Raw genomic sequence first — 27,402 nt, 5'->3', positions numbered from 1 at the left:
TAATATTTAATTTAATCCTTCCAGCTCTATAACAAATATGTATCTACCACATCAACAGTTAATGCTCTTTCTAATAAAATAAAATCTTCATATTTTGTATTATGTCAAAACTTAAATCATACTCCTAAAATATAACTGTCTCACTCACCTCCCAATATAAACTTGAGATGAGTTAATTATAACAAATATACATAATTATAACACAATTGCATATTATTAAATTTATTACAATTTCATTCATTTTACAGAAACAATTTGTATATATAAATATGTTATAAATATTGTATGTATAAATAAATAGTTAAGAATTATTAAATCAAAAAAAATTCATAAAAATGATAAAGTAATCAAAATACTGTGTGTTTATATATAATGAACAAAACTCAATGTTACAATAAAAAAATTGATGAATTATAAAATTTTAATTAAAAAAAAAAATTAAGGAGATGTGTTGATTAGGCTGGTTAGACTAAAGCATTACAACAGTTATGAAATGTAATTAAAGTCATGTAAAAGTAAAATAAATTAATTAAATAACAGATCATAAGTTGTGAAATAATCAGATTTATCATTGTTTAGAATCTTAACATAACAATATTACAATTAAACAGTATTTGGAAAAACATTTTAATGATAAAACCTATCTGTAAATCTTTTTTTATTTACAGTAGGTACTAATAAATATGACAGATTTACATGTTCAGAATGATGACTGAAAACATCAATTCTTTTTAGAATTTTTCCGTAGTTAGGGAGAAGTTTGTTATATGTACAACAGTACATATCATTATGCGATAACATTTGAGGCATTTTAGTCAAAATCTCCAGATTTTTATTAAATAATAAAGGTGCTTTAAAACGGAGTTCTATACGCCATACCAAAACTTCCTGTAGTTGTTCATATGAGTATATTTTCTGCTTAATGATATTGGCAACGACTTCAATGCATGTCAAACAACAAGCCACAGCTACATTTTCCGAAACCAACATATTGTATGATGCGACTTTACTGTTTGGACACAGTACACAACCTTTAGAACTACGACCAGTCTTAATTTTGTTTTTAGAAAGTAATCCAAACACTTTCAATGTGTCAGAACTATTCACGTGTGTTTCGTTATTTTTTAATACATATACATCCAACACACCAGCAGCCACCATTGCACGCTCATCTTTTAATGTCATAACACTTCTTACTTGATTCACAGTCTGTTTTTCGACTTCGACATGGCCAACATTTTTCCTCTCCGTGGCAGTTTTTTTTGGTGTTTTATGTTTTAATTTATTAAAATACCCAACTTTTTGTATGCGGTCTTGTATTATTTTAGATAACTTGCGATCAAATATTTCTTCTTCTTGACTTTTTTTGAGATATTCGCATTCGGCTAATAAACGTTCATTTTTTTTTTCAATTAAAATCTTGTCAATAATTTCGTCCAATCCTTCTGTCTCACTGTCAGAAGAATGGAAATAACTTTCTACGTCGTCGGTTACATCACTGCACGTAAGATCATCATGGCACACATTTTGTAATGGGTCCAAATCTTCGGTTTCCGGATTGTAATCTAAATCATCTGCCGCACCACCCAATATACATGGTTTATCTCTCCATGCCATGGCGTTTAGATAAAACATTTCCATTTTATCTAAGTCAGATATAAAGATACTAGCCCACTGCACATCCGTGAGAGCAGGGCCTTCGCGCAGCATCGCGGGCGCCAGTGCATAATTTAAGTGAAGATGTATTAGTTTAAAAAACATATATGTGACTTCGATGTCCATTTTTAATTTCTTCGTAAGTTGTCCGTCCAAACGAGCATTCAAGTGATGGTTCAGCATGGTTATCATCGAGGTTACCATTAGTTTGGTTTCAAATGATGGAATTAAATTTTGCAAATAAATTTCATGAAAATTCCTGTCATTTAATAGAAAAAAATGATTGCAGTTCTCGGTTGTTAATTTTTTTTGATTTTTAAACAAATTGTTATTAATAATAAATGAAACGAAAAGATCAATATATAAAAAATAATAGTTGTCCATTTTTATACATAGAGCTCTTGGCACATTTTCTGCACGACAAAAATAAAAGCTAAGACAATTAGCCACATCTTTTTTTTTTATTATTGTGTCTTCCAGTTCAGGGGTTGTTTTTTGTGTAACCCCGTGAAACCACAAACTTTTACTAGCACCAGAAATATTGAAATTATCAATTTCTAATACTCTCGTAAATAAATATCTAAAAATAATGTCTCGGTCCTCTAACAAAGCTTTAATCGTATGCTCAAAAGCCATACTGTGCATATTAAACGTATGAAAAAAACCTGACCACAAGTCATACTGCTCTCCCAAAAACGTAACTAATTTACACGCAGAGTTTTTTACATATGCCAAACCGGCGGCAGTCAATATTGACGGGTTTTCAAACGCCGCATACGATTTGTACAGTTTCAAGATGCTCATAAACATATGTTTTTGTTTTTCATTTCCACCGAAATCATTGTGAATAATATTTGTTTCCAAATTTTTAAACATATAATAAAATACCATTTTTTTCTTTTTGCGATTTAAATGCTCTTTGTATCCTAACATATCACACGTAGACATTTGCCAATAATTGAAAATAAGCAATTCTAGTTCACCTTCAAGCAAATCGTAATCCTTGTTCTGAAATTGATTTGTATTATTGGTCGAATTTTTTTCCTTGTTATTTAAGTTACAGAATAAAATTCGGCAAACTATAGTTTCTACTTCTGAAATATATCTGTCTGGTATGGCTCCATAACACAATTTGTACTTCAATAGGTCTTTATTGCTGTTGGACGCTAAATGAACGACGTCCCAACATACGTCTGAATTGGCGCTATACACTTTTAGTGCATCTCCCAATTTCGATGTAGCAAATGTTATTGTGTAATTGTGTTGTTTCTCAAACGATTTTAAAGCGTTGTATAAGTTGATGTACCCTTTGACAACCGGTATCTTGGAATATTTTTTCAAATTAAACAATTCAAAATTAGTTTTGACTAAAGTTTTATATGACTTTGTCCGTTTCGATTCATATAAAACGTTACATTTTTGTTTCATGTTTTCAATATAGTTCAATAAATCTAAATCCTGTGGCATGTGGCTAGTATCTGCATTAACTGTTGATTGACATTTTTTTAAATTTTTAATGAGAAAATTGCATTTTGTCGATACATCATTAACATTCACACATTGTTGGCGTTGTGGAATTCTACCTAATTCCGTTACTTCTTTTTCCAATTCATTTTCATCATCTTCGGATATCTCATCACTACTGCTACTGTTATTAATATGACGCACAATTCTTTTGTCCTTGACAATTTTTGACAAGTTTTGGACTGATTTGGGATTTTTTTTATCAAAATTATTGCTTTTACTATTATTATTTGACGAACCTTCGTAAACTCTTACTTCCTTATAAGGTGAGTCAATACTTCGTTTCATCTTTTTTTTGATGGGTTGGATTTCATCCACCTATTAACAAAAAAAAATGAATTTAAATATATTATTATCGACTTAGGATGTTAATTGTTAGGTAGCTTATCTTAAATTTAAGTAGTACGTTTAAATAATTATATCTTCATAATTCATAATATTATATTATTTTAATGTTAATTGATATTTGTATCTAATATAATATAATAAAACTTTAACTTTTCAAACCAAACTGCTGACGCTATTTTATGGATGTCAAGAATGTCAATAAACTTTTTATGAACTATAAATTATTTGCTAATTTTCGTGATTTTTCCGTATTTTGTCAAGACTTGAACTTTAAATAACTTTAAACTGTGTTTAAGGATTTTTAATATTTTTCAAATGTCATCGTAACAATATAGTAGGAGCCTTGTATTAAATTGTCAAGCTTTTTTTCTTAATAAATAAAGTTTTATTGACATTCATAGAAAAAAAGAACTGAAAATATTTTGAAAATTTTATTGTTTATAGAAAATGTTAATGTAAAAAATTAGTGAAAATGCCATGTGACTACGGTCATTTGTTTTATAGTTTCACCTAAATTCCCGGTTTTCCTTAATTTTTTTGGTTTTTCTCGGCGCTTTTGAACACTAATTGGAATATGGGATTTTTATCTCCCCAATGCACTAACTAGATTCACTTTCCCACCGAACAAGATACTGAAGTTGAAATTCGAACCATTATTTCGACTAATTATCGTATACACACACACACACACACACACATACAAAATTAAACACATCATTGTAATATCAATAAATTCATCGCTCCGGTCAGAATCTAAAATACCATAACTAGGGTATTTACATTTAATTTTAAGATATCACCTTAGTGATATATTTTACCTCTATAATTCCTATATAATGATCACTATAATTTAAAATTACTTTACGATATTTATACAATTAATGCAATATTTATTATTTATACAATTTATACATAGAAAAATATTCCTAAAACCTCATTACTGTTATCTAGGATTGTATAAATAAATGTAGTATTTGTGATTCATTTTAGGGCAGAGAATTTGTAGGATTTACATATTTGTTTTTCACAATTATATTATTTAAATATAGTAAGTTTGTTATCTATGTACATCACGGAAATTACTTACAAATAAATATATTGTTCTAATATAATAGAAAAATACGTACGGATTCAATCAGATCATCCACATTTAACGATTTCAAAACGCCCATAAAGCCTTCTTCGTTATTATTTTCAACATCATCATTCCCGTTTCGTTGGTTACCTTTAGGTCGCATCTGAAAGAAATTCAACTACGTCAAAAAACTGCGTTATTGCACAGACGCTGCACCCTAATGTGTGTTCATCGTGTTGCACAATACAACATACAAAACAAACCATACTCCTAGGAATATGAGAACCCACATAGACGGAAATCCATTTAAATTCCAGGGGGGCTGATATTTTTAATACCAATGTGAATGGATAATAAGTTATAATTAATAAAATAGGTTCCCGAAAACGATATTGCATTTGAAAATGGCATTGCGTGTCTATTTGTGTTTTTAAATCATTAGCTATAACATTTTATATCGAACAATGGGAATTTAGAAGGCAACTTAATGATTTACTCTGGCTTTATGACCTACTGAATTCCAAAATTGACTGTCCTGATTTACTTGCTAATTGATATAAATGTCGCAAACAAAACGTCGAGATAAATAATTTGAACTTCTGCACTCATAAGAAATTAATTCCACTTTCCGGTAAATAATTGTTTTGTATGTTTAAGGTGAAAAGGTCAAAAATTAACCTTTAAATGCTTATACTAAAAAATTGTAACTTTGTATTTTTAATTTTTTTCAACTGTTATTTAAGCAATATATTTAGAACATATATATATATATACAAACTAAAAATGTCCATAAACAGCCCAAAACGAGTCAAAATATTTTGAAAATGTTATCAAGTATAGGAAATGATAAAATAAATATGATGTAAATCTAATTTGTATTAAGTTATTCGTTTTTAAATTACAACAAAATAACAAAATTACATGAAAAATCGAGTTAATATCCAATGTTGTAAAAATATGAACACCAAACGCTCATAAAAATGTAATAGCTTTCCGGTAGAGTTTTATTGATAAAGGTAGACAAACTTATAAGAAATCTTGTTTTAAATTTTCAAATCTTAGATTTAAAAAGAATATTTTTTATGAATTTCTAACTCAAAATAAATTGTGACTTTGGATTATTAATATTTTTCAAATGTCATTGTAACAATATATTAGGAGCGTTGCATTAAATGTTCAAGCTTATAACAAATCAAATTTTATTGACCGAAATAAAAACTAAAAAAATTTGAAACTGAAATTGTTTGTAAACAGTTCAAAACAACTCAAAATATAGAAAATGCTAATATAAACAACCAGTGTTTTTTTTAGAGTTAACCCATAAATCAAAATCAATTTTGTCAAAAACTGAATTTACGTAAAAATTCACGGTTTTCCTTAATTTTTTTTTTATTTTTCTCAGCGCCTTTGAAAATGACAGAGAATTACTACATTTTTGATATTTATAGAAACTAAAATAATTGAAATTTGAAATTGTTCGTAAACAGCTCAAAACAAGTCAAAGTATTTTCAACATTTTATGGTGTATTGAAAATGAGAATATAAACATTCAGTGAAATTTTCATGTATCTATAGTTATTCATTTTTAAGTTACAACAAAATAAGAAAACCACTACATGAGAAATCGAGTCAATATCCAATGTTGTAAAAAAATGGACTTCAAACGCTCATAAAAATTTAATTTGACTTTCTTATAGACATTTTTTTTTGATAAAGGTAGATAACCTTATGAGGAATTTTGTATTACATTTTAAAATCTAAGATTAAAAAAAAAAGTTTAAGTAATTTCTAATTAAAAATAACTTGCACATTTTCGTGATTTTTACGCCTTTTGTCAAAATTCAAACTTTAAATGCTTATAAAAAATTGTGATTAAAGATTATTGATATTTTTCAAATGTCATTATAATTATGTAGTAGGAGCTTTGTAAACTTTAAACCTAAAACTAAGTATAGAAACTGAGTATATCCGTAAACAGCTCAAAACAAGTCAAAATATTTTGAAAATTTTTTGTGAATAAAAAAGTCTAGACTTTTAATATTTTTTTAAACATCATTGTAACAATATATTAAGAGCCTTTTATTACATTTTGAAGCATTTTTACCCAACAAATAATATTTTTATGACATTTATAGAAAAAAAATTGGAAACTGAAAATGTCAGTAAACAATTCAAAACAAATTAATGTTTTTTTATCGTGTATAGAAAATGCTAATATAAACAGTAAAAATTTCACGTATCTACAGTTATTTGTTTTAGAGTTACAACAAAAACCAAAATCCCCATAAAAATTCTTGTTTTTACTGTCCTAAAAAGATAATTAGGGGGGGGGGGGGTAGACCTATTCATTTGCCGACTCAATAAATTTTTTTATAAACAACCAATTAAATTGTATTCGTTGGGTTAAAAAGCGTGAAAATTTAATACAATGCTCTTAATACATTGTTACAACAGCAGTTAAAAATACACGGGCACACATTTTTCGTAAGCAATGTAAGTTCAAATTTTGACAAAATATATCAAATAAAAAATAAAAAAATGTATAATAAGGATTAACTTTTAAAGCTAAGGATTGAAAATTTAAAACATGGTTCCATGTAAGTAGGTTATTATGTAATCGAAAAATCAAAATAAAATATTAAAAACTAGTTATTTTATGTTCAAATTTGGACGAAATTAGATATATAAACGAAGAAGAATGATATTAGTTTTGTGTTGTCAAATTTAATCCACTTAGGTTTGCTGAAATATACTGACGATGCCGAATTGCCGAAAACTTTGACTAACTGTCAAATTTGCCGACTAAATATTTAAAAAAAAAATCTTGAGTGCGGGGTAAGACACCCCCCACGACCCCCTTATCGAACGCAGATACAGGAAATGAACATTTCATGATTGTTTTAATATTTATACAACAAAATAAAATCCTTTGAAAATAAATATACAATTTTTTACCTGATTTTTATCAAACGAATGGTAAAACTGAGAATGACGTTCAAAATTTTCTTTTTCATCGTTACTTAAACTGTCGATGAATTTATCAAGGGTATCCATCTATAATTAAATAACAAACATAAAATGTATAAACGATTTAGTTAGTATAAATGTATAGACTTCACTTCTTTAGTAGGTATTACAAAAAGTCCAAAAAACCTTAAACTAAAGGTAGATTAACAAATTATTTTTTATTTGTGTTTTTTTTTTTTTTAGTTGTTTATGAGATCAAAAATCACAGTTCATAAATGTAAATTAGTAATGATAAGCATTTTGTCACCTACACCCAATCAATTATCTGTAAACCTGATATTATGTAGAATTGCCTCACTACTACGCACAAGTTGGTCGCCAAATAGGTTTCTTAACTTGAATTAAGTATGTATAATGTATTGGAAAAAATGTATGTGTTATGGTTTTTATCAGTAATTGTATTCAATTAAAAATGAATTGTTTAAAATAATGGTAAAATATTATTGTTTAAATGTATAAGTACCAATACTAGGGTCCACAACGTAATATGTAGGGTTCGGGACTTACTGCACCATAATAGTTGGAAAAATGCATGCACATAGTATTATGAACCTAAACTAATTGAATTATCCAAGTTTTTAACTAGCAATAAAAATCTTGATTTATTAAATTTTAAGTTTGTCTTTAAATTTATAAATTGTATTGCTAATGCAATGTAACCAAATATCACCCACCTACAACTATATTAATTGTATAAAGTTTAAAAACAAAAAACACTATGCTATAAATTGTAGGTCAATATAATATCAATGCAAAATATACAATATTTATATTGATCAAAACCTAACAGTAAAATAAAAAAATAATGTTAATTATCAAAATGTATATTTTTTCTGTATTTGTTCATTGAAACGACTTCAAGGTCTTTGTCAAGTGGATAGTACGGCGATAATGTGATATATTTATCTATGTATAATGTGTATCAATATAAGCATTATACTACCCCTTTTCTCCAAGAGAAAAATAATGCATTTAATTAATAAAATTTGAAAATACATAAATATGCAAATATACTTTTTTGAGTTTAAGTTTGTTATGTCTCAAAACATATTTAAATCTTACAGCCATAATTTAAGAAAATGCAAATGCAACAAGAAGTCCTGAACTCTGATACTAGTATAACATAACTAGAGCAAAAAATTATGTATTCCCTACTACAAATTTGTTTTGAAAAAGTCTAGCTAGGCACTAATAATTTATAATGCTTACTGTACATATTATTATTATAGTTTATAGTCAATCGCATAATTTATGATACTAGGTACCTAAGAAGTAACAATAATTTATCTTTTTATTGTAAATAATATATTATGTATACAGTATACCTATATTTTATATATTTATGGATTTTTAAATATGGAAAATGTAAGGATTAAGAGTTTTTGTAGTCCATAATACCTACAATAAGAAAATATCAGCAGTCGGCGCAATATTTGTTTTATCTCAGACGAGTAACATATATAAAACACTTTCACCTAAAATCGGTTTTTATGATTTTTGAGTTATCTTATTAAGTAGAATCACACCCAATACAAAAATTATAGAGGATAATATTTTTAAGGGTATAACATATCACTTTTAAAATAAAATAAAAATTTGTAAATTTAAATGTTTAAACTGTTTTGAGACAATATTTAGGCATACCGATATGTCATACTCTCAAAAATATTACCCACAATAGTTTTGTGTAATGGGTAATTTTACCCTAAAATTACTCAAAAACATAAAAACAATGATTCAGCGTAAAAGTGTTTTGTCTATGTTGCGTGTGGGCGAGAGAGAAAACAAACATAGTGCGCTGACATCCTCTCAAGCTAAACCATATTAATTAGTATTAATTAGTGAAAGCTATTTTTTTGGCATTATTTTGGTCATGGACTTTGCCCTTGCCAAGCAATAAAACAAAATACATCAAGACTTCAAACACTACCAAATTACATTGTTAAATTAGCAAATAGTGCACTAAATCCCAGATCCTGGACAGAGTATAGGCTGAGGCATAAATATTTAACAGAAAATTATGGTTCCATAAAAGATCGCTTTGATAAACTGGAAGAATAAATCCCAGAATATCTTAAACAAGGATTTTATTTATTTATATATTTATAAATGCCACCCTATTTAGTATTACCGTAGTATTTATATACCTATTTAGATTATAACATTGTATTTGCTGGTGTAATTGTTAAAATAAATAAAGCCACTCCTTAGGTAGTTCTAATGTTAGATCTTTAAACCAAAGAGCCCAACAATTACAGAGCAGCTCTGAAATAATTTTTCTTGATTCAAGTTCAAAATGTGATGTTTCGATTCCTCAGTTACAGTGTCAATTGGGATTTTGGTACACAGGCTACAAACAAGTTTATCATATGAAAAAGGATTTTAAATGCTTAATGAGATTTTTCCTAATTGCTTTGGAGGGTTAGAGGTAATGATAAAAATAATAGACAATGAACTGATAATGATTTTAAAATTATATTAAAATTATTTTTAGTTATCATTTTTTTTTTTAACCATCAAATTTAATTTTTAATGTAATTGTGTGAACAAGGAGAAATTATGTTTAACAATTTAATATAATTCATATTTTTTTGTTAAACTAACTTATTATGCCTAATAAGTTATAAGTTATAATAATTGTAGGATACCTAATGTTAATCTTTTTAATCTTAATAACTTATAAAACAATACAACAAAATATGGTTTAAATTTTAAGGTAAAACATTGTCTGCTAAGTTATTACGTATGTTTTCATAAGACTAAAGCCTATAGAACAGATAATAAATTAATCTGTATCACCAATAGCTGCTGTAAAAAAGTGCAATGTATATCAATGTAACATAAAATTAGTGCCGTACAATAAGTTCACTTTCCATTTTGTGAATTATTTAATTTTTTAAGTATTTTGAAATTAATTCTTAACCAATTAAAAACAATATTTTATTATTATTTTTAATTAACATTTTTAAATTAATTTTAAATTTTTATAATTATACATACACCAATTTTTTTAATACAAGAAAAAGTATAAAAATCAATAATAATGAATTTATGACCAATGTCAAATGATTATTATATTAAATGCTTAAAAATATAATTATTTTGCACAAATATTTGATACTAACAACTGTATACTTAAACAACAGTAATATATTAGTAGACTATATTTGTATTACAAAATTTAATCTTTAAAATTAATATTTTTTAACACCATACCTACAATTCAAATATTTCCCTATTTCCTTAATAATAGCTTGATAGTTAATAGTATTCAAATAGTAATAATAAGTAATAACAATAATAACATGCATTATTGTTTTTATTATTTAAAATTTGAATTTAAAAGTAGACATATCATTTTAAAATTTATTCTGATTTTAAGAAGTAGAAATGTATGATTTATGAATATTAAATGTTTTTTCTTAACAAAGTATCAAAACTTTATAGTAATACCAACCAATACTACTTTTGATAATTTTTAAGTTTTGAAAACAGGAGTATTGCTCTTAATAAGCCCTTTATAATTTTAATTTGTATTTAGTACCCAAAGATAATTATGACTGATGATTCTGTTGCCAAAAAAAATGTTATTAAAGAAGTCTGGCCCTTTACAACTCAATTACTTTGTTTAATTTATTTCATAGAAGCAGAATGGAGATGGTTGATGTCAACTAGAAGCAATGTACTACATACACAGAGATAAAATTTGATGAAGCTTTTTAAACAGGTAACAACTTTAAATGTTTTATACTGAACTTACTATAAAATAAATACTATTGTATTTTCTAGGTAATGTATTCTAAAACTGATGAAGTTTCAAGAATCTATAAATAAAAAATTTAAAAAGAAGCAATCAGTGGTCAATGCTTTACAGAAATATTAATAGTCTTATAACAAGAAATAATCAAACAAATAATTATTCTGAGACATCTATATTCGTATTTTAAAAGAAATTGTTTTGGAACGTACAAAAGGTTTAACATAGTGTAATGATATGCTCACACACCATTATAATAAACTAAAATTTTACAGAATAATAAACAACGGCCAGACTGTCGCTTGTAGAAATCGGTTGCATCAAATAAAACCATTGACAACAACAACTAAGATATCAACACGCACTCATAACAATATTACGTAGGATGTGTGTGACCTTATTTTATGCTGACGCCAAAGAATAATCTAGTTCCCAGGCCCACGATAAGTTAGTGACAAAGCCACCCAACACTCTCTGGTCAGCATCCTCGCGTCCGTCCCTTAAATCAGTGCATGAGCACCAACCACCAGAGTAACAACCTCTCAAATCCAAAAGAAACCGATTTCAACGAGCGACAACTGGACTCCTTATGCGAGCAATAATCAGTGCGTTCTTTAATTCAATTTGTGTATTTGAAGTATTACTTTGTTTTATCTAAAACCTAAAACTCCTACAATATTATCTACAAACAACTGCGAATCAGGTAAGGCATATAATATAATATTTTATGTTGATTGCAGTTAATACATTCTATGTGCTTTTTTTTTTTCATAAAATTATATTGTACGGTGTATTTGATCTAATTCTCAAATACACGAATACACCTGGAGGAAGGTAATAGTGTAATTTAAATATTTTAATATAACTATCGCCAAGAGTATATATTTATCTTATTTCTACGTTATTACAATAGTTGCACTTATTGAATTTATTGCTATAATTTGTGATAAATATTTTATCAACCGCTTGTTAGATTTTGCTTATAACAGAAGTTCAAAAAGCCATTTTGAAATGCAGTTAACCTGAATGTCAACAGTAGATATATGTACTGTTGTGCAAATAGATGATAATGCATATAAAGTGCTTAGTACTAAAAACATTAAAAAATTTACGAGGTTAATACTATTGTTGGTTGGTGCAGCTGCTATAGTGGTGAACAGGGGGGATTTTACAAACACCAAGCTTTTCTGAAAAAACATTTTCTCAACTCAAAAGAATTTCCAAATTGTCCAGTAGTTAATTGTAATGATCGCTATATTCTAGGTTTGCTTGCTCTTGGTGATGAGTGTCCACCAAAACCATTTTTTGAAGTAATGTATACTATAAAACAACATTTACTCAATGATTAGATTAATTAAGATGTTAACTTCGTAATTATTACAGGATTTTTATGAAGTATCAACTCCTCAAACATTTCTGATAGAAAAAACTATACTTGTTAAAAAACTTTAACAATTGTGTCAGAAAGTGATCAAAATAACTGTAGTGCATCAAAAGACCAACAATTACACTTACATGATGATAATATTTTATCTAACAATATACCAAGCCAGCAGTTAATAAACGAACAATTTACAAAAAAGTGGACAGAATTTTCAAACTCAATAAATGATATTAAACTTGTTTTACAACAAAATGTCTCAGAAACATCAATAAAATAATTGAATATTTTAACAAAAAATATACCAAGTAAAGTTACTCAGACTCAAGCTATAGACTTTGTAAATAATAGTGCTTCTAGGTAAATATTTAATTAGTATTACTATTTCATAAATATGTTAACAAATATACAAATGCTAAACAATTGAAAAAAATGCTGCTTCATTTGTTTTATATTTATTACTTTAGTTCTGAATGGGGAAGTCGTATTTGTTTCAACCTACTTCAGAGGCTAGAAGACGCGGAGACTACAACGGTTCTAAACATAGAATTAATGCAGGAAGACCTCCTACAGAAACTTATTTCACAGATGGTAGACATACAATTACAAACAAAAATCAAACAGCCTAATCATCTTCATAATTTACCACAATGTTTAAATTTAAATATAAATAATGCTAAATCTCACTAGTAAAACAATTAAACAACATGAATTTTTTTTTTCTAGTATACATACTATTTTTCTGCTGGTATACATTTCAAGAATTCTTGCTATTTACAATAATTGCTCTCTTTAAAAAAATATTAATAGTATTTAATATTTACAACATTACCTAACTTTGTTCAGATTTAGAATATTATTAAATTGAGGAGGAATATTATAAAGTTTCGATTTTACTGTCTTATATTACATCTAATCACTTCTAACTGTAAAACCAACATTTAAATATTTATCTCGAGTAAAATAATCTAAGTATTCACTGTTAGAAAATGTATTTATCTTATAAACAATTACTATAATTTATCTCTATAAAAATAATAACGTTATAAATGTCATTCAAAATTAACATTTTATATTAAACTAATATTTTTAATTTATTTTGTAAATTATTTATAGTTATTATTATCAAAATAAATTGTAAATGTTCTAAAATCTTAAAATTTAAGGATTTCAGTGCTTATATCTTATGTTTAAAAATGTATCATTTGATATAGAAGTGTTATATAGGTACTTATACAGCATAAATAAATTCACTATTTATTATTGAATTGTCATTTTGATTAACATAAACTATTTAATAAACTAAATTATCATTAACTCATATTTTAAATCATTGTAGTATTTTAAAAAAACATTCCAAATAATAATTTATGAATATATACAATATAATATGCAGGAATAGATGTAACAAATACCATTATAAAAAAATTATTTAATATTTATCATATTTAAGCATATTTTACACATTTTTTCTGATACTCTCGTCAGTCGTCTCCCAACTGCAAGTCATTTCATCAGCATATTATTGTTTTTTTTTTTCACATTAGGTCTTATGATTTTTTTATTATATTAATGCTTTTTTTTTCTAACCAAACAGAATAAACAAAATATTATGATATAATTTGATATGTAACTATTTTCGAAATTGATATGATATAATATTTGATGTGATATGTACAGTATTTTATAAGAAAACTATAGTACTATGTTTTATGAGAGTTTAAATCATATTATTTAAATCCAAGTGTGATTGCAAAAAAATAATTTGTTCATGAGAATTAAGTAATAGTGTGTTATATGAAATAGAAATGTAAAAATGAATACAAATTATTTAATATATTTAAATTACAAGATTTTAGTTAGTTTACAATACCTAGCATGCTTCAGTCCAATTGATATCTGAAATATTTAATTAGTTTAAGTTTCGACAAATGCTTTTGTAAGTGATGTAAGATATGATCACAATATAATATTTGAAATTAAGTTTGTAAAGTGATAAGAAAAAAGCGGTAATTGGTGAAGATAAAAGTAATCTAAATAATAGGTCTTTAAATAATAAAATTATAAATTAATAATAATAATAAAATAGCAGGAATTCAAAATGGACCAATCACAGGAACCCGGTTAGCAACCGGTATACTAATATTCCTGGTACATTTGCAAAATACGCAGCCGGGAGTACGGCATCATAACGTCGCAAATTAGTTTTGTGTGAAAACGTGTGAATTAAAAGGTATAATGCGGAATCATGTAAGCGGAACCATGACAGCACCTTCACGGAAATCACACAGACACGGTTTTTACACTTCTATAGTTTTTCCTTAAGAAGGCTGGACCGTGATTCATTTTCGGTCGAAAACATAGATCACGACTTCAATCACTACGTCTTATATAATGTTCGGATATTAATTTTGAAAGCAGATTTGAATTCGTCACTAAATTATCTATGCTTTGACAATTTCATTTTTCTGAATTTTATTTATTTTTTTACTTAGAAATTTACTAACAAAAAGAGTAAAAAAAGGTGGGTAAGTGGGTGTCGATCTGCTGTACAGTAGGTTACAAGTAGGTCACTATAATGGATGGTGTTAAATTTGAATTCAATGATATAATATCATTGTATAAGAAAAACGATTCTGAGCGAAAACGGACAGTCAGCCTATGATATTACCAAGTATATTTGATGATATTATTGTGAATAAAGTCATTTATATATAACCTATTTACGCGGAGCCTTGTTTTCAATTTTCAATCCTTAGCAATAAAAGTTGAACATTTTATACATTTTTAACTACAAAATAATTATTAAATTTTAAATTTTGTCAAAATTCGAAATTTAAATGCTTATAAAAAAATGCTGTGCCAATGTATTTTTAATATTTTTCAACTGCTATTGTAACAATATATCAGGAGCCTTGCATTAAATTTTCACGCTTTTTTACCCAACAAATACAATTTTATTGATATTTATAGAAAAAAAAACTAAAAAAATTGAAAACTGACAATGTCCGTAAACAGCTCTAAAAGAGTCAAAATATTTTCAAAATTTTATGGTGTATAGAAAATTAAAATTAAAACATTCAGTAAACTTTTCATGTATCTACAGTTATTTGTTTTTGAATAACAATAAAATAACAAAACCACTACATGAGAAATCGAGTGTGTATCCAATATTGTAAAAATATGAACTTCAAACGCTCATAAAAATTTAATTTGATTTGCTTGTAGACATTTTTTTTTTGATAAAGGTAGACAATTTTATGAGGAATCTTGTATTAATTTTAAAATCTTAGATTTAAAAAAAAAAAAATTTAATGAATTCTCAACTCAAAATAATTTTCTAATTTTTGTGATTTTTCCGTATTTTGTCTATATTTGAACTTTAAATGCTTATAAATAAAAAATGTGACAATGGATTTTTAATATTTTTCAAATGTCATTGTAAGAATGTAGTAGGAGCCTTGTATTAAATTTTCAAGCTTTTTACCAACAAAAAAAGTTTTATTAACATCCATAAAAAAAAGCCTAATAAAATTAAAAACTGAAAATGTTCCTAAAGAGTTAAAAAAAATCTAATTATTTTCAAAATTGTATGCTTTATAGAAAATTAAAATATAAACATTCAATGACATTTTCAAGTATTTACAGTATTTACAGTCATCTAAAAGGTGATGACAGACACTAAACTAAAAAAAAAACACACATCATTATAAAATCAATACATTCACCGTTCCACTCAGAATCTAAAATAGATCATATTCATAATTCAAATTTAAATACATTGATATAGAATATGAAAAATGTGCGACAGTTAAAGCATAGTAAATTTAGAGAAAAACTCAAATCTACTTTCAAAATTTAAATCGAAACATCCTACTGAGCGTAGTGATTGAAGTCGCTGACAGTATTTTTGAAAAAAAATGTTTGTAATTTTATAAAGTAATATATGGTGACATGTGCATGCGAGTAGGTAAAATTTGACACGTACATATCTGGTCACTATGATGCCCCTATACAATACTACGAAGTACGAATTACACAAACTAATGTTCATTTACTTTTAACACATTCACAAGACCCATATAAACTGAAATATAAAATGCCTAGTTTTCACTCCTTTCACTCCTAGAATGCATTACGCTACAGCCCCCTTAAGGGGACATTACACCGACATTTGTTGTATCCGTCTTACGTCTTGCTCGGTTAATTTAAAAATTGACCTCTTATAAAATTTAAAGGTAAGATTATTAGCTAGGCTTTTTGTTATATTTTAATTTTAAAGCGAGCTATGAGTACTTTAAGATGTACAAACAATTTACAATTTTAAAATACTTATAACTCGCTTTAAAATGTTAATATAATAAAAATCACACGTCATTGCCTATATAATATCTTAACGTTAAATTTTATAAGAGGTCAATTCACTCTAATTTTTAAACTTACAGAGCTAAACGTGATCTGTTGAGCGTAAAATTTGCCATGTTACGCACTTGTAAGAGACAACTAATGTCGGTGCAACGTCAACTTAAAGTAAATAGAAATAACAATCATCATATTCACTGTTCAAAATTGTGTTTAACTATTTATTAAAAAACAACCTACATCTATATCTACTCCATACAACAATGATGATTTCTCAAGTTATTGTCAAGAATCCCGACTATACATCGATTAACGTATTTAATTAAATTAATTTTAACTTGTTTAGAACCAATGTCATGCTTCCTCGATACACTTTGAAATAAAAAAAAAATATGTGCATCAGTGCTAGACAATTATTTTAGGTACGTATCTAAAGACTCGTGATATAACATATTTTGTTTAAAATAATAATTTATGCTGTTAAAGGCATCACTATTTAGATTTATAGTTATTGTAAGGACAGGATGTGCAAGACTTGCCAAATTAAATAACTTTTGGAATCAGTATTTAATTATTTTTATATATAGTTTGCAGACGCTCGAGCTATAAGTACGGCATAAAATGTTTGATTTTTATTTTATAATACTGATCATAAAAATTATAAATTTATTTAAGTAAAGAAGTTTATTTTTTAAAAATGTTTAAAATATAAATATTTCTTTGAATATATTAATATTTATTTTATATAATATATTTTTGGCAATTTTGAAACATAAATAAATCTTAAAATCATTAAATACTTATTATCCACATAATTTTCACCATATTTTATTTGTTGGTCTTTCTGTAAGTTATACACTGTATATTGAGTTAAACAGTATCTATCAATTTTGTTATTTCGATTTAAATTAAAATAATTTTTACGAGAATGCTCTATTAAAAATTAATGGTACCTAAGTTTTTCGAAATGTATGAATTGTCTAATTCAGTAGTTCAATACATTCAATTTCTTCGTCAATACTGTAATATTATTAGTTAATACATTTTTGAGAAATTAAAATAATTTGAAACAAATTAAAGAAAATTGGGTTATTATAGTCATTATTTAAATTACTATTCAGTGCCTACATTATTGCATTTTCTATTTTAAGAAATGTTATTCTTTTACATTTTTCTTAAATACGCAATACATTTTGATTTTTGTCTATTTATTCAATTAGTTATAAATTATATAGGCGCTAACGTCTGGGAAAAGACCGCCACCCGTCCCCACCAGTTAGGCGAAGCCACCGCAGTCTGCAACCTTTCATAAGAATATGGTCGTAAGCACAACACATATTATGTGAACTATGGTTGGGAAAGTGGGAAACTGGGAACACCACACTGTCCGGTTTCTTATAAATATAAATGCAGCGGTAGAAATCATCCAGTTGCCCACTTGTCCAGTTCGATCAAAATACCGATGTATTTATCGGTATATAATAATTATATAGTATTTTATATGTTTTTAATTTTTATCGTTTAGAATTTAATAGACCGACCACAATATCCTATAATCACCGCTGCGGCTTGCATTTGTTGCGGTCTAGCCGGACAGTTTATTGTTGCTGCGGCTGTAACTGTACAAACACTGTTAACGTACTTAAGCCATAATATATTAATGTCAAAAGAGTTACCTACTAATTTATTAATCCACTGTGCACAGAATAATTTTTATCTTTTTCGATAGATAAAACCTTTCATAAATAGGAACTCGTGTCGTGTGTTTTAAACATAACCATTAATCGCGCTGTATGTTATCTACGTTTTGAGTGATAAATATACGTTGTACAGCGACTGACATTGCCGGTATTACCGTATAATTATAAAAATAACTAATACAGTTCCCAAAAATATTATGTAATAGTATAGCTGTGAAAAAATTTAATATTTTTAAAAATTATAGGTTGTGCACATGCTCTTCTGCACTAAGGCGCAAGCCATTGCCGGAAATATTTAAAACTATTTTAGATTCTCAACGGATCGATGTATTGCTTTTCAATATTCTTTGCTAGCTGTGATTTAAGATTGTTATTACATATTGAAGAGATTAAAAAACATAGTCTAAGTGTCAAGTGATCACATTATGAATAAATGATTATAGTTCAAAAATTCTAACACGTGTAGATTTTTTCTTGCTGAATATCAAACTTGATGAGACAGCAGCAATGTTTATCGATAATCGCTGTCCAGCAGACATAACAAAATGAAACGATATCAAAATTTAAATTAAATTAAATGATTGTGCAAACAAAACTAGCCATAGTCGATGTTATTAACGTCTAAAAGTAAAAGAACCAATGCGTGAAGCTATTATTCCAGCGAATTGATTTAAAAATTAACTATGCTCATGGCCAAATAAGACCTTTAGTTCCAAACGACAATATAGTAAATCAAGCACCATAGCTTTGATTAGGTACAAAAAACAAAATACTTATATACAATACGAAAACAACCAATGGGGGAAATAATATTATGTAAATTGGTTTTTACTTGGTATACCTGTAAAAAAATATAACTACATCACATATGTATAGATTTAAAAATATAAGTAAATCATTATTATTATATATTTTTCTTTGCAGACACTCAAAAATAGTCAAAAAACAAATTTAAGAAATTTATTAAATTTAAAGTACAATGTTAAAAAAGGTGGATAAGTGGATGTCGCTCTGCTGTACAGTAGGTTACAAGTGGGTAACTGTAATGGATGGTGTTAAATTTGAATTCAATGATATAATATCATTGTATAAGAAAAACGATACTGAGCGAAAACGGTCAGTCAGCCTATGATTTTACCAAGTATATTTGATAATATTATTGTGAATAAAGTAATTTATATATAACCTATTTACGTGGAGCCTTGTTTTAAATTTTCAATCCTTAGCCATAAAAGTTAAAAATTTATAAATTTATAAATTTTTAACCACAAAATAATTAATAAATTATAAATTTGATAAATGTTATCAAAATTTGAACTTTAAATGCTTATAAAAAAAAATTGTGCCTATGTAATTTTAATATTTTTCAACTGCTATTAGAACGATATATCAGGAGCCTTATATTACATTTTCACGCTTTTTTACCCAACAAATAAAAATTTATTGATATTTATAGAAAAAAAAACTAAAAAAATTGAAAACTGACAATGTCCATAAACAGCTCAAAAAGAGTCAAAATATTTTCAACATTTTATGGTGTATAGAAAATGCTAATATAAACATTCAGTGAAATTTTCAAGTATCTACAGTCATTCGTTTATTAATTACAATAAAATAAGAAAATTGTTACATGAGAAATCGAGTGAATATCGAATGATGTAAAAATATAAATTTCAGACGCTCATAAAAATTTAATTTGATTTTCTTGTAGACATTTTTTTTTTTTGATAAAGGTAGACAAACTTATGAGTAATCTTATATTACATTTTCAAATCTTAGATTTAAAAAGAAAAATTTTTATGAATTCTCAACTCAAAATAATTTGCTAATTTTCGTGATTTTTCCGTATTTTGTCAAAATTTGAACTTTAAATGCTTATAAATAAAAACTGTGACTAAGGATTTTTAATTTTTTTCATCTGCCTTTGAAACAATAACCTAGGAGCCTTCTATTAAATTTTCAAGCTTATTTACTCAACAGATAAAATTGTATTGATATTTATAGAAAAAAAAACTAAAAAAATTGAAAACTGACAATGACCGTAAACAGCTCAAAAAGAGTCAAAATATTTTGTAAATTTTATGGTGTATAGAAAATGCTAATATAAACATTTAGTCAAAATTTCATGTCCCTACGGTCATTTGTTTTAGAGTTACACCAAAAACCAAAATCGATTTTCTCAAAAACAGATTTTGCGTAAAAATTCCCGTTTTTCCTTAATTTTTCTTTTATTTTTCACGTCGCTTGTGAAAACTACTGGGAAATTTTTACTTTTGACCCCCCAAAGTACCAACTAGATTCCCTTTCCTATCAGAAAAGTTACTATTGAAGAAAATCCAAGCACTTTTACTGTCCTAAAAGGTGATGACAGACACAAAAATTTAAAAAAAAAAATTTAAAAAAAACACACATCATTGTAAAATCAATACATTCATCGCTTCGCTCAGAATCTAAAATTAAGTCAGAACTTGAAAAAATTGAAAACACTCAAAAGTATACAAAGACTATACCTTAAAAATCAGAACCTAACAATTTCTGATGATTCCAGTTTTTAATCACAATTAACTGGGTATATTATAATATGTTTTCAATTAAACATATTTAAAAACTCCAAGAACTTGAGAAAAACTTTCGACAGACAAAAATTATAAATAAATATTAGTAAGTTATACCTTATCATTCTTTTCTAAGTCTTTTTATTTTATGTTTTTATACAAACGAGTAAACGAAACTTGTCAGAAGTAATGTAGGCAAAACAATTTGACAATGAATGGGAAAACTGTTCATAATAATTTATTAGAATATTTTTCTTCCATAGGTCAAAAAAAAAAAGATAAATTTTCAAGGTTTGAATTTAAATCATATTATTTGTAGTAAGTTTTTAAAACATACATGTGAATTAGAAACAAATATATATTGTATTATTTTGTACTTAGATACAATTTTTAAATAATAATTTTATTCATTACATAATAAAATATAATAATTTAAATGTGATGTTGCTTTCAGATACAATAAGAAAAATTTCTAAATTTTAAAAAACAATTATAGCACAAATTAAACTGATTTTGGCAGGAGTTAATTAAGGGAGGTAAAAATAAAAAAATCCCCAGACTTAAGATTATTCAAAATTGGAATAACCACACGAATAAAATAATTTACTTTTTATATCAAGTGGATATATTCATATATTTCTAATTTGTTTTATATTTACCAAACATGAATCTATAACTACCTACATGATAATTAATAACTAGGTAGTATTAACTGTAGCCTGTAGGAATAAACTTATTTTAATTTCTTATAGATATATTATAAATTATATTTGTGTTTGGTTTTATGTTTACCTAACACATGTAAATCCAACTACATGTTAACTTTAAAAACAAAATAGTTTTAGTTTAATTATTTTTATATCAAGTAGATTATAACTATATATCATATAAATTTATTTTTATTTAATTTTATGCAGTTATATTCATCTAACGAAACACAAATTACAGAATAACTGTGCAAATAATAATATTTTGTTAAAATTATTTTAAATCATGTGCATTTATTCATACATTTCTAAGAAATTATAATATTATATTTATCTAACATACTTATTTTTTCTTATTGTTTTATAATACTAAATAAATAATGTATACCTATTTCATAAATTATAACCCTCTCTTTTATTGATCATAATTCATAACTTTTTTCTCCTTTGGTGTCCCACACATAAAATTTGCTTATTATGATTCATTGTTTTAAGATTAAGAGTCTTAACTATAATTTGTAATTATTTTCAAAATATTAATGCAATTATGTTTTTTAAATGTAAAATATGTATCTATTAAAGTTCTAAAATAAAATTGCAAATATTTTAAAATGTTTGAAACATTCTATATTTGAAAAAAATATTCAAAAATATGTTTTAGCTATGGAGGTAAAACTGTAGTGGCTAACTTAGTAATGAAAAAAGTTCAAATTTCACAAAATACAAAAATTATTTTTATGTAGAAATCTAGAATATTACAATCTACCTATAGTCAAAATTTGATAAAAGTACACTATGATAAATAATAAATATTACAAGTAAGTAAACATTGCATTGTTTGATGGCTGAATACATTAAGATATTAAAATAAAAAAGTTGTAGTTTAAAATAATTTGAAATATGTGGAATGACTATAGTCTATAGCACTGACAGGGCAAGAATAAAAATAAACCTAAGAGATGACATATCTTAAATATTTGAAATTCAATGACCCATAATAGTAATTACAGTTATGTGGCTTGAAGCTTATTATTTTTGATAACTTACGAGGGACATTCTATTAAATTTTACCTATGTTTAGAGGATGTCGGAACACTATTTGTTTTCTCTCTCTGACCCACACACAACATAGACAAAACGCATATACGCAGAATCATTTTTTTTATGTTTTTAAGTAATCTTAGGGTAAAATCACCCATTACAAAAACATTAGAGAATAATATTTTTGAGGGTATGACATATCAATTTGTCTAAATATTGTCTCAAAACAATTTTAACATCATATAAATTAACAAAATTTTTTTTTATTTTGAAAATCAAATACAAAATCAAATAACAATAAAATATAAAATCGACTTCATATCCTCAAAAATATTATCCTCTATAATTTTTGTATTAGTTGATTTTACTCTAAGATGATTCAAAAATCATAAAAAAAACCATTTTAGGGGAAAGCGTTTTATCTATGTGTGCGTTGGTCTGAGAGAAAACAAATATTACACTGACATCCTCTTAATATTGATAATCAACTCAAATGAATCATATATTATATTAATCATATAAAAAATGTTTATCAAATAAATGTTTATATTTGTAGTACACTTAGTACTCTTTAACAAACTTCTATTTAACCAAACTTTATATTTTAGGTACAACAAAATGTGCATTCTTAAGATAATTTAAATGTATTTTTTAATTTTTATTTAGGTATTTAGGTATTTATTAATATTATATATTATTATTTATATGCATTTTGTACACTAAAAAAATATCACTGATATATACTAATCACATTCAAGTAATTGATTGTAAATTTATACTATTAATTAATACTATGATTTTTTTTTTTAACTTCAACTAATTCTAGTAAAAATACTGCTGAAAATGTAGCTATTAATGTTGATTAAATTTGAGTAAATTAATATATAAATAAATTAATAATAATTTAATTTTGTTCACAGTACCTAATGAAATAATACAGTGGCGTATAGAACTCATTTTGGTGAAGAGCAAAAATGTATACAAAGTACCCACCCACCCCCTTGATGTTTATAACGGCATTTCCAACTCAACAAAAAAGTTTAAATTAAAAATTTACATAATATGTGTACATTTGTAACGTTTTGTATAATCGGATATGATATTTCTATGATATACATAGCCACCTAGGTGGCTAGGTATTTTGTGGCAGGGGGACCACCCACCAACCAACAATTTTGAAGGTATAGCTCCACAATAATACCTTTGACACGCCACTGAAATAATATATTTATAGGAACATATTATTATTTAATTTATATTATGTGTTATTGGTTGAAGAAGTATAATTGGTGCTAGTTTTTAGAACATTAATTTTTTATTTAGATTTAACCGATTTAAGACTATTTGTGTAGTACGAAAAATTGGATATTTCAGGTACTGACAAGAACTAATAATTTAATTGGTATTACTGTTCAAAACCCGAAGAAATTTTAATAGATTTTATATTTTATTTGTATTTTGTAGGTTTGTATTACTTAAAAATGAATTTACATTATTCTGATAACAGTTATATCGTTATATGTATATTATTTAAACCTTACATAAATACTATAGATTTTGATAATCTCTCACTTAACAGTATGATATAGTTTTAAATTTAAGTTCATATTTTATAAATCATAAACTGTTAATTATGTTTTGCTTTATATTTTTTTTCTGTTAAATATCACAATTTATTATAACTCCTACTCACATCACAGGCAGAAGCTATACAGTGAGTAGACCAATACTATTGTATATTCTTTTTAAAATTGTAATCATTGCTGTTATTGGTGAAATAAATAGTATTATTATAATTATTATAAATATTGAAAATTAAATTAAGGATGTCTATACAAATATTAGGATATAGCATATTTACGTTCACTAGTTTCTATACTTCTATAGTGTGCTGTTAGTTTTTATATTAGAGTGAATTGACATATTATTATCAAATTTTTAGGTAAGAACATTATCTGTGCTTAAGAGCCAGAGAATTTTTCAATATTTTAATTTTCAAGCAAGTTATGGGTATGTGAAATGTCACAAATAAAAATGCTCATAACTCACTTAAAAATTAAATACTTAATAAAAGCCGACGCCTGAGCATAGGTAATAATGTTGTCACCTAAACGTCTGATAATAGGTTAATTCACCCTTATATACTAATATTAATATACTAACACATTATTGAACGAAAATTTGGTATGTCGTATGTGTGGAGACAGAGACAACACATTCATAGGAAGCGTCCTCTTATTAATAATTTTTAACATTTGATTTTTATTTTACTTTTATTATTCCCATGGTATAAAACAAATTATAAAAATAATAAGAAGTAAAAATTACAAATACATGTGTGTAATACACGACGCGTCATACAACACGTCAGCTGCACACACTGCAAAATAATACAGAACTACGTCGTTTAATATAATACGTATTGCAGACCGTAAATTAATGATGACATTGATTTTATAAACTTTATTGAGGGATTTTACAAGTAACTGATATAATATAATATTATATAAGTAACAATAGATACAGGACGAATAATAATAATAATAATTTAGGGTTTTTTTTGTTGGACTATTTTTAATTTGTTTTCTTCCTCATATATAGCACATTAAACGTGAATAAATAATACGAACAATCGGACGTTGAATTATAATATTCTTGATTTTGACATATTTATCACTTAACTGAAATAATACTCATTAGGTCTAAGGACTCATTAACCGGTGACCGGTGCAGTAAGACCGGTGTCATACTTTCAAAATATCCGCAGTGGAAAATCGACCCACGGATTCCGCAGATTTAAAAACACGTCGTTTTGAATAAATGTGCATAATATACTAGAGCGAGAATTCTACGCGTAATAAAAATTTCGCGGCATGTTTCGATGTTGTGGAAAATTTCGCGGAACGTCCGATGCGAAATTCCACAAGTGACGCTGGGCTGCACAAAGTACGTAGGTACCTACACTACCTATACCTACGAATTAGTTTGAACTCTGGCTTTTAGGTAATTAAAATTAATTACGTTACATAATATATTTTGTTATTTTACTTTATGTAGATTTTAAAATTGTTCTTGTAATGTATTAAGTATCTATTAAAATTAACTCGATTGAAGATAAATTAATTTATAATATGAATGAATTTAAAAAAAATTATTAATAACTATTTTAAAGTGGCATTTTTAATTGTTTATAATTTTAATGTGCTTTACATAATATTATATATAATTTATTTACAATTGTACAGATACCTATATCTGTTTACTACCTACTATTATCTTAAAATATGTGTTTGGATTACCTTAACATATTTTTATTAGTAGGTATATGCAATAAAATAATAGGTTTATTATGTTAAATTCAATTGTATATAATAAGTATTTTCTTACCTTCAAATTTGAAGTTGGATATGACTGATATAAAGACGTGTTAGAGAGTGCCGTAACCGTATTAGTAGTGCCGCAGGTCCGCACTGGTCCGTGGTAACTGGTGTACTGTCGTCTGTCGTACTGACGTCGGTCTGCCGTCGGTGTAGTGGTGTGGAATTATTATTATGTAATAACCACCGGTCGCTAACTGACTCCACCAGTCCCCCCACTAAATAAATCGTAAGTTAAGACCAGTCCCTAAAATATCCAATTTTTTGTACTACACGAATAGTCTTAAATCAATCAAATCTAAATAAAAAATCAATGCTCTAAAAGCTAGCACCAAATTATACTTCTTCAACCAATAATACATAATAAAAATTAAATAATAATATGTCAATATATACCTATATATATATTATTTCATTACTGTGAACAAAATTTAATTATTTTTAATTAATTTATACAATAATTTACTCAAAATTAATAGCTACATTTTCAGCAATATTTTTACTAGAATTAGTTAAAGTTACCAACAAAAAAAAATCATAGTATCAATTAAAAATGTAAATTTACAATTAATTACTTTAATGTTGTTAATATTATATATCAGTGATATTATTTTCATTTATAAAACTCATTTTTAGTGTACAAAATGCATATAAATAATAATAATATATAATATTAATAAATAAATAAAAATAAAAATACATCTAAATTATCCTAAATAATATAAAATGTCATCAAATAGAAGTTTGTTAAAGAGTGGTAGGTAGTACTAGGTACCACTATATTTTAGCCCACAATAAGCCATAAGTAGTACTTACCATTTACTTTTATTAAACATATATTCATTGGCCATTGCTAAATTCGTAGTATAAAACGTAGAAATAAAAAAACTAT

At 26.1% G+C, this 27,402-nt stretch overlaps 1 protein-coding gene and 1 pseudogene across 1 annotated transcript; one reads left to right on the top strand and one right to left on the bottom strand.

Moving 5' to 3' along the window:
* Positions 1–226: 226 nt before the first annotated feature.
* Positions 227–26,644, bottom strand: LOC132936539 (uncharacterized). The gene is made up of 4 exons (XM_061003281.1): positions 26,521–26,644; positions 7,559–7,657; positions 4,656–4,766; positions 227–3,498 (listed from the first exon to the last, which is right to left on the bottom strand). The coding sequence occupies exons 2-4, from the start codon at positions 7,655–7,657 to the stop codon at positions 628–630; spliced, it is 3,081 nt and encodes a 1,026-aa protein (XP_060859264.1). The 5' UTR covers positions 26,521–26,644; the 3' UTR covers positions 227–627.
* On the top strand, positions 11,494–13,458 carry LOC132934322 (uncharacterized; annotated as a pseudogene).
* Positions 26,645–27,402: the final 758 nt, after the last annotated feature.

This window comes from Metopolophium dirhodum, chromosome 1, assembly GCF_019925205.1.
Source record: "Metopolophium dirhodum isolate CAU chromosome 1, ASM1992520v1, whole genome shotgun sequence".
NCBI lineage: Eukaryota > Metazoa > Arthropoda > Insecta > Hemiptera > Aphididae > Metopolophium > Metopolophium dirhodum.
The sequence above is the reverse complement of the archived record's forward strand: the minus strand, read 5'-3'. Positions and strand labels throughout refer to the sequence as shown.

Excerpts from the sequence above, each read along its gene's own strand:
- LOC132936539 (XM_061003281.1), bottom strand. The coding sequence starts at position 7,657 with ATGGATACCCTTGATAAATTCATCGACAGTTTAAGTAACGATGAAAAA. Across the intron at positions 4,767-7,558 it reads ATTCGTTTGATAAAAATCAG|ATGCGACCTAAAGGTAACCA; the intron begins GTAAAAAATTGT and ends AATTTCTTTCAG. Across the intron at positions 3,499-4,655 it reads TGGATGATCTGATTGAATCC|GTGGATGAAATCCAACCCAT; the intron begins GTACGTATTTTT and ends TTTTGTTAATAG.